Source organism: Cariama cristata, unplaced genomic scaffold (genome assembly GCF_000690535.1).
Source record: "Cariama cristata isolate BGI_N322 unplaced genomic scaffold, ASM69053v1 scaffold18338, whole genome shotgun sequence".
Lineage (NCBI taxonomy): Eukaryota > Metazoa > Chordata > Aves > Cariamiformes > Cariamidae > Cariama > Cariama cristata.
In genome coordinates, this window is record NW_009633092.1 from 11,970 (window position 1) to 20,997 (window position 9,028).

The following is a 9,028-nucleotide window of genomic DNA, read 5'->3' on the forward strand; positions in this document are numbered from 1 at the left end:
CATGTACACGTCAGCTCCGTGACTCCTCTCTATCTGCAAAACAGGGACAACCGCATCGCCCCTTCTCAGCCGGGCATGGATAAAGGCATCGAACATTGCCAAGGGCTCAGGTACTAAACTGGCCGAGGCCCTGTAGATCAATTCCCTGAAGCCTGTCTCCGCAAACAGGACAGATGGAGGAAAGACAAGTGCTCTAGGGAAAAGCCAGGGAGCGATGAGGTAAGGCTGAGGGCTAAGTGTTGCTCGCTGCCTCCCCAGCAGCTCCCGTGCCAGGATTCAGCCCACTTCTGACTGCCTCGGGATCCTACACCGAGCGGTCTTCTGGCTTTTAACAGCAGATGGAGATTGTCCGACCCCCTATCTTTCTGAGAATTAAAATCTTCCGTTTAGAGCGTTCACACCACCACGCGCACAGTAGCTGATGGCATGACATCTATCAGTAAAGTCTGACAATTTTAGTCAACAAAATCCAGCTGGGCAATTCAAAAGGCAGCGATCTCAATTATGCCACGGCTCCAACTGAGCCCTCCAACCAGGCTGCGTGTCGACTGCTCATGCAAGCAGGTGAAAGAGTCGAACCTTGCATGGGGGGAAAAAAAAAAAGGCAATGTGTGAAAGGGAGCATGTGAAAGGGAGCAAAATAAAACAGTGTGGGAGGGAGAGAGCCTAAGTTTAAAACGTCGTCAGCTGGAGGTTGGGAGATTAGCTGTGACTGAAGGACCATGAAAAGAATCTCAGATGTGAACTCTATCAAAGTTCCTCTCTCTGTGCCCTGCGCTCCTCTAGAAGGTTAGGATTTGTGTTGGCAGATGAGGAAGAGAAAACCGGCCAGGGATGAGGTTCTCCGCTCACCTCGATGAAGAACAGGGCAGCGTTGGAGGTGGGGTGGCTGTTGATATAAATTCCAGTAAGGATAATGGCTGCAATGAGCAGCACAGCCAGAACGATCCCCACGATCGTACCCGTGTGAATCGGGGCGCCTGCTTTCTTGGAAGGAAGGCTGCCTCCCACACCTGCAAAAAAAAAAAAAGGATTCAGTTGAGTCTCAAACTGTGCTGAGACCTCGGTAAAAGAAAGGACAAAAAAGAAACTCAAGGCAAGACCTTTCGGAGCTCTGCACCTACGACTGAGCAACTTAGCCTGCTACTGTCTGCCTCAGCAAGAGGGGAAGATGCACCAGAGAGTGGTCTGAGCTCCAGCATCCCTTCCGGATGATAGCAGTAGCTGGTTTGAAAGATTAAACCACCACCATGCAGTAACCCCCCCCTCCCAATATAAAGAATAGTCTTTATATATTGGCTGCTCACTCCGACAGAAAGCCATCAGCCGTATGCGGAGTGGGTCCTCGCGTGTCTCGCCCTCCGGCTTGCCCTCAGCTATGAATATGCAGTGGCACAGAGCTACAGGGGGGCATGTGGCATGTATTAACAGTGACATTACCAGCCATTTGGGGAGCAATTTGGCTGAAACTGGGAAGATCATGCATTTCAAAGGCCCCATGCCTGCAAAGGAACTGATCCTGCACCCAGTTTAGCCAGTTTAACTTCCCTGAGCTGCTTTCAGGTAAAAGGGATGGGCTGGTGGTTTGCATACGACTGCAGTTCTTGCAAACCTGACATCAGGCGAAGAGGGCTCGGATCCTTCCCAGGCCCTGGAATTAGTGAGAGCATTACAGCAACAGTTGGGTTCCCTGCCCTTGGGGCTGACAGACAGACTCGACTGAGAGGGCATTCACGGGAACAGAGATGACAAAGGCAGAGCTGGGCTAAAGACATCCTTTTTTTATATTTGGATTTTTACAGTGCTCTTTGCCACAGCTGGGGAGGTTCAAAAGGAAAAAAAAGACTTTGTGTCTGTGCAAAAACTGCAAAGACGGGGAATTACATGCAAAGAGAAAACCTCATCGTCTTAGTTTGCACAGCAGGACTAAGCGGGAAGAGTAGACGCAACAGCATCAGGGTAAAACAGATTGGTCCCGACTCTCGCTTTTCACTACCTGAAATGGTATTAATCAGGTAAGGACAACCGGAATCTTATCTTGATGACATCCCGCCAATCTCAGTTTCACCTGTCCACCCCGCTGACTGATCGCAGCTCCCCGGTGCATTTGATTTGAGTGTAACGTGTTTTCGCTTGGAACAACCGTGAGCAGGCAGAGAGAAGATGAAGGGCTTACCTTCGCTTCCCGCGTACTGATTGAGCTTCGTATCGTCTAAAAGAAGAAAACAAAGGCAAAAAAATAAAGTTAGGAGCCTTCTGTGATATGCTGCATGCTTCCCACCCGCTTTCACCCCTCTGTAACGGGGCCACTGGCCGAACACACCGCTGGCACAGCATTTACGTGACCAGTGACAGTTTTAAACCTCAGTTTGGTGGAAGGGGAAGGCACCCAGAAAACAAGAGTGAAAGCATGGGGCTTATGGTTTGTTGTCTTCCTTCACAAAGGTGGCACCTGGAGCACACACATCTGAGGAAAACGGTCTTTAAATACGCTTAATGTGCAAAGCAGAACAGTAAGTGAAGGCTGGACGGGGCCCCAGCCCTTGTGCGTATCTGTGTTCAGACTACGGCATTTGCAGCAATACAGTGCCAACACATCCCCAGTAAATCAACGGGATGTTACGCTGTAGATGTCTTGCATGGGGGCCCAAAATCCAATTCCATTCTTCATCTCCTCCTGGAGGAACCAGGATATATTGTAGAAGACTTTGCATCCTGATGCTCTCCACATCACCGCCCTTGCGAGTCCCGCTGAAATCCTGATCCAGAACTCTTACTGCTTGGCTCACACGTTTGCGAGCTGGAGCGCTGACACGTGGCCGGCGAGTCAGACACGTTCACAAACATCTCCGTGAGCGGATCCAGCGAGCCGGGCTGGCTGGGGAGGATGCACAGGGGTGGGTCCGCTCCTCTGCTTCGCTTCTTCGTTTGCTGTGCTTCTCCAGATAAAGTTCGCTGCCTGATGCAGCTGGCTGTTTGTTTCCTTCCAAGATTACAAATTGACTTCATGCTTGACTATGTCACAGAAAGCCTCTTGTTCTTTTTCCAGGAACTGGCGATGAGTTGGAAAATAATCTCAGTGGTGGTGTTACGCTCCCCCTTCCTTTAATTGCTCCTTTCAAAGTCAACTCTGTCAGGCAGCCGCTCCGTTCCTCCCCCCCAACTCCTTCCCATTGCTGAAGGACAATTACTAAAGTTCCTTTCTATTTATTCTAATTAGCAGTTTGCGTTAGGGACTATTAAGCAGCAAAATTGAAGTGATACCTGCCGCTAGGATCGGAGGAGCCAGCCTTGTCTTAATAGGATTATCAAGCTTTAGAACATGGGTGTCTCCAGGGAAACTCGGGTCCTTGTGTGGAGCGTTCCTGCGCTGGAACGAACACCAGTCCTGAGCAGAGGGCAACCACAAGCTTGTCCTGTACCACTGCCAGTCTTAGCCACCAGCTACGACCAAGCCCATTAAAAGCACGAGCCCCTACATACAGTATTAACCTCGGTTATGATGCTGGGCACTCTGTCCACCAGGGACCAGCTCCTTGTTGACCTTCACGAATGCATAAAAACGATAAAACTCTTCCCACCGGAGGGTTTCATCTCCCCCCTTGCCCCATCCCTCCGACTCTCACCCCTCAGGCTGCCCGTCCTTCTCCTTTCCGCCGTCTCCCGTACTCACCCCTGCCCTTGTGCTTCCAAGACGGGTTTGTTGTTGTATTTATTTGGATACGAATCGACTTCATGAGGCATCGGAATGAAAGACCTCACCAGGGATAAAGCGTCGAGGATGGGGTGTCCCTGCCACAGCTGCTCCCCCCCCTTCGCCCCTACCTTCTGTAGTGAGGCTGTCGACGAAGAGCGAGGACGTGGAGGTGGCGACATCCTCACCCGGTGAGAAAGAGCTGTCAGGAGGTGCTGAATAGTGGTCGCCTTCTGCTAAATCCTCGCAGGTCTTCTCATCTGACTGGAAAGAAAATGGAGAACAGCTACTTTTCCTCGCTTTCCTCCAGCACGAGTGCCAGGGAGCCAGCGGTGAGGACCGTGCTTCCCGGGCTTAGGGCTCCCGAGCCCTTGGGGTTCAAACATTGGAGTGGAAGCAGGGGACATGGTCCAGAAGTGCCAGAAGAAGTAATTGGGGGTTGACCTGGAGGTTGGAGAAGAGGAGGAAAAGTTTGGGAACCACTTAAGTAGGACAAATGACAACGATCTGGCAAGGTCCTACAGTCTGACCTTCCTGCATCGCTGAATGACCTTACATCGGTCCTGCGACCTCCTCTTCCCCTCACTCAACCCTCTCTGTTAACAGGGAACAAAGCTGAGTTTTCAGTGGGGGGAAAAAAAAATAGACAACAAAAAAACCCAAAGCAGAAACAGATGTCTCGTTAGAGCTGATCTTTCTGAGACAAAGAAACTAGTTCATCCAATGTGGAGATAATTGTGCTAACAAGGACAAAAAAAAAAATAAATCACAAGGGCTAATTTCTTCATGCTCGAGAGTGAGTAAGAGTCATGCTTCAGAAGGTGAAGAAAAAAATATCCCAGTGTACTCAAATTGCACCATTTGGTAACTGACGGAGGTCTCCGCACCTTTACTGACTCTCCAGCACCGACCACCACAGAGACAAGACACCAGCAAGGCAAACGCTGGATTAGACGGACCGTCTTTTAACTATTCCAAGACAGACATCCTCTGTCAAGGGGGTCAGTGGTCCTGCTGTAATGGGAACGGGCTATCTAAAGGGGTACTCAGTCTGTTCCAGAACAGCACGGCTCAAGTGGAGCTGAGCATGAGGTTTTTTTTGAGCCGGGCTACGGCCGTTGTTTTTTCTGCAGACCAGCATCATTCCTAGCAGAGGACCCCATGGAAGTGACTCTTCCCTCAGTCTCACCTTCTGGCCACAGCCGTAGGACAGCCACTCCTCACGGTATCGGTCAAAGCCGCTGGAACATCTGCGGAGAAAAGCGGTATTAACCTGTGGCAGATAATTCCCGAGGGACACAGCACTAATGATGCTCATTTGCCCACCCTACGTGGGTGGCATTGGTAGCGATTTCTAAGCTCCCTAAGAGTCCCAGACGCTGCCCCGATGGGCGCTGTGCGCAGATACTCGGACAAACAAGTATCTGAGGACTGGAAAGTTTATCTACAAGTTGGTCTCCAAAGACACGGGGTTTCCAGTACAGCTGTGCTGGAAGGACCCAAATGTTCCTCTTCACAGAGGAGGAAAAGGGTCAACACCGCTTCTCCAAGGGAAACGGAGAAGCAGAGAAATAGGAAAAATATATACACTGAGTTTGAATTTCCATTCCCTGGACTCTGTGCCAGGGCAAGGCCACGATATCCACGAGGGTTTGGTTTTTTTTTTTTTCCAGCAACATCTGCACAGGAAAAACACATTAAAGAAATTATAAACTGCATCAGGAAAACACCAGCTAGAGAAATCTGTACAGAAACAGAGGGAATGAAATAGCACTCTGACCTTTGGAAAGTCTCTGGGGATACCAAAATATGAATCAGGGGTTCAGCTCATACAAGCACTCATTTACCCAACCACCAACCAGCAAAAGAGGAGAAGCCACAAAGAGCTTCAAGTCCCGCTGAGTCACTGAGATCTTCGCTTAAAGCGCAGTTCCTGTAACGATTACGGGCTCAGCAAAAGCAAAAATACAAACTCTGCTGTCCAGAAGAGAGCAAAGAGGACTCTGGGGTTAAATCACTGCGCTGGACTCAGGAGATAAGTTCAAACCCTAGAAGCCACCCTACCAACTGCCTTGGAAAAGATCGTGTCGGCTTTGCAAAACCAACTGGGTTGAAAGCCAACACGATAGCGGTGGGCTTGCTCTAGCTTGCCATTTCCACCACGCTTGCCATTTGTCACCCAAGCTCTTCAGGACGGAGGGGCCGCTCCGCAGTTACGGCTGCAGGAAGCACGGCTTTTAGCCAACGCATCAAAAAGTCACCGTACCATACGTGATAAGAGCAAACATCAGCAACAGCGACTTGGATTTTGGAAGATCGGGTTTGCAAACAGCGTGAATTTGGAATAAGCAGGATGACGAAGTCCTTGGACCCCGGGGTCTCAGCCCCAACAAGATCCAGACTAAGCCACTGTAGCCCAGGCTCGGTGTTGCTACCAAAGCCACATCTGGTTTCACGCATCTCTCTCAGCTGCGAGAATGTAATAGTCTCTGATCTGAAGCCAACACTGATCAATTGTCATTGAAAAACGATGTTGCCCTGGCTCGGGTTGTATTCCAGCCCACTGAAAGGCAGTGAATCAACGCTGATTTATAGGGTCGCTTTGCTGATGTCTCAGGATCCGTCCCTGTCCCAGCTGCCCTCCTCGTACCTTGCTGAAATTGCTGCCTGTACGGAAGGGGTGCAAGTCTTGAGTGCAGCGAGAGAAGGGCTACAGAAAGGAGGGGCGAAGGTGCCCTGCGAGCGATGCCCTGCGAGCCGAGGCTGCCCTTGCAGGAGATGGCTGGGGAAGGGGGCCAGGGCGCCTGCCTGGGAGAGCCGGGCATCTCCAAAGCACGGCCGTCCCCGTGCCGCCTGTGAGGATCTGTGTTATTGGGTCCTCTCCCCTGCCGCTAGCTCTAAATAAATAGTTCAGCAAAAATCTCATTAAACTCTCTCATGCTCCGTACCACGCTGCTCGAGCTGAAGGGAGCACGGAGCGGCTCTGCGGCATGGCTGGGACCGCTGGGGGGCCAGGCCTTTGCCCCCAGATCCTCCGTTTACCCCCCAAAATCAGCAAGTGGCCCCCACCCTTGCTGCGTCTCGTCTCTGACGAAGAGGGCCTGTCCCCCGCAGCTGGGGGGCTGATGAGCATCCCCGGCTCTGTGACTTACCCGCCATCCTTCGGACTTGACCCTGTCCCAGCCTCCCTGCCCTGCCCTTCTCTCCGAAATCACAGCCTAAGTCAGGACAAGTTTCCCCCGTGTTTAAGCTCACTGATAAAAAACAATAAATGTGAATCTGCCTTCTGGTCTCAACTTCTTCCAGCTGCTGCATTGAAACATCAGGCCCTAAAACCCCAGCCTTGGGAAACGTCTCCTTTCAATGGCTTGTAACCAGAGCTCAGATCACCGCTTAGCCACGGCTGTGAGCCTGAGAGCAACTAAACCAAACAGGAACAAAGAAACCCAACAACAACAACAACAAAGGAAAAATAATAATAAAACCCCAGCAACACTGATACGGGCATCAGACCTGGAGTTGCACTTGCTCTCCCAGCTATAGAAACATGAGCAAGAGAAGAGGTGGGAAGGAAACTCAGCCCAGCTACCTCTGCAGGACGTGACACCAGCTGCAGTTGAAGGTCAGCGCCGAGGTCACACACATTTCACAGCTCTGATGCTGGAGACAAGCTGTAACAGAGAGAGGAGAGACGTGCCAGCATCGGCAGGGGCACAGGGGAGCATCTGCTGACAGCTGGCGCCGTGGGTAGGACCAGAGCATCCGCAGACGAGTCCCTAACCCAGCCTCTCTCGGCAAGGGACCTGCAGGACAGGGCAGCCCCCTTCTAGCAGGAGTGGGCTCCCCGTCCATCTCTAAACCTCTTCCCGATCTGTTAGGCTGGGAATTAAAACCCATCTGAGACTCAGGCCATTTCTCATTGTGCAGGGGGTGTTTCTCAGAAGGAAGGAAGCAATACAAACAGTTTAACCCCCTGTTGCTCCGTCCATACGAAGTAGCCCTGCGAGAAGACCCCCACGCTGGCGAGGACCAGCTGCCTGGTTTGCTTGGCACCCTGTCTAGAAAAGATGGCCAAGAGGGCTTGTCCGCAAAAAGGGTCAAGGAAACCGGCAGTATTAACAAGCCCCTCGGGAGGCCACAATGACAGAGCCGAGAGCCGATCCGGCGCTGTGAAATACCGAGGGATGAAGGCAGAACACCGGAGGTTCACATCCTGCATTGGCGCACAGGATCCAAAAACGCCCTGCCTTTCAAAGGCAGCAGCATCCCCCTCCTGACCCAGACCCCCCCATCACTTCTCCATCCGCGGGCTCCCTCCTCTGTCCCTCGCACTCGAGCGAACTCACCCGGGCTGCCCACGCTCCCCCCGTGCCCTCCAGCCCGGACCCCCGCTCTGCCACGCCGAGGCAGCGAGCGAGGAAGGACCTCGGGAGGAGAGGCAGAGGCTAACCCAGCTCATCCACTGCTGACCTGAATAAGGCTAAAAACTAAACCCCCAGAAGAAAAAGTGGCGTCGCGTTCTCCCTAGCTCTGTGGCTCCTCTGAAGAGCCTGCTCTCAGCTCGCCTGGCAGCTGGGGAAAACGCAAAATAACAAGTCTTAAGGAGAAAAAAATAGAATTATTGCAGAACGCTTATTTATGACCTGCTTCGCAGTAACCCTGCCTGCTGTTAAAACTGTCATAAAATATCCTGGGGAGACCGTTTAAATGCATAATCTTGGTATCTTCCTGACAGATTTACTCCCCGCTCTGTATTTACGGACCGCATGACGACTTTCCCTCGTGCGCATGTGTCCTTGGATCCAAACGCTAAAAATGTGTATCTGTTTAACGGGAACCTTAAGAAATTTCATCTGAGCGGGGAGGCGTAGAAAATGTCTTGTAGACAGACCTGAAGTGAACCACTGTCCAGCAAAATGAGCTGCAGCTTATGGAGCAAAGAGAAGGAATTCCAGCGGCTGGACAGGTGGGAAGAGCTGTCAGGGCTGGAAAAAAGGAATTAAAGTACCAGGGCGAGGGGGGATTTACTGGGGAGCAACGGGAGGCATCGACTCGGCTGCCCACGAGGAAGGGCGCTGGCGGAGCAGCACGGAGCGCAGCTTGGGACCACGGCACATCGCTCCCAGGGCCACGGCAGCCGGCACCGCGGCTCTCCTCCCTTGGCTGGGGAGTGCCGAGCAGCTCGGGGAAGGTGTCGTTGCCTGCAGAGCCCTCCTGGATCGGCTTCTCCGATGCTTTGCTGCACCCCAGGCTCCCGGCTCAGCTACGGCACAGCCAGGCCGGCACGCACGTGGGGTTTGCTGTTGGCCGAGGTTGACTCCGAGCTGATAAAGC

At 52.2% G+C, this 9,028-nt stretch overlaps 1 protein-coding gene across 1 annotated transcript in view; it reads right to left on the reverse strand.

The window, feature by feature from the left end:
- Positions 1–7,365, reverse strand: part of PLXDC1 (plexin domain containing 1) — a gene marked incomplete at its 5' end in the record, with an annotated part of 7,836 nt that extends 471 nt beyond the window's left edge. Inside the window, 5 exons of the mRNA XM_009706620.1 lie at positions 853–1,013; positions 2,177–2,212; positions 3,826–3,958; positions 4,884–4,944; positions 7,284–7,365. Coding sequence (XP_009704922.1) covers positions 853–1,013; positions 2,177–2,212; positions 3,826–3,958; positions 4,884–4,944; positions 7,284–7,365 — 473 coding nt within the window. The remainder of the gene's footprint in view (positions 1–852; positions 1,014–2,176; positions 2,213–3,825; positions 3,959–4,883; positions 4,945–7,283) is intronic.
- Between the last annotated feature and the right edge of the window lie 1,663 nt (positions 7,366–9,028).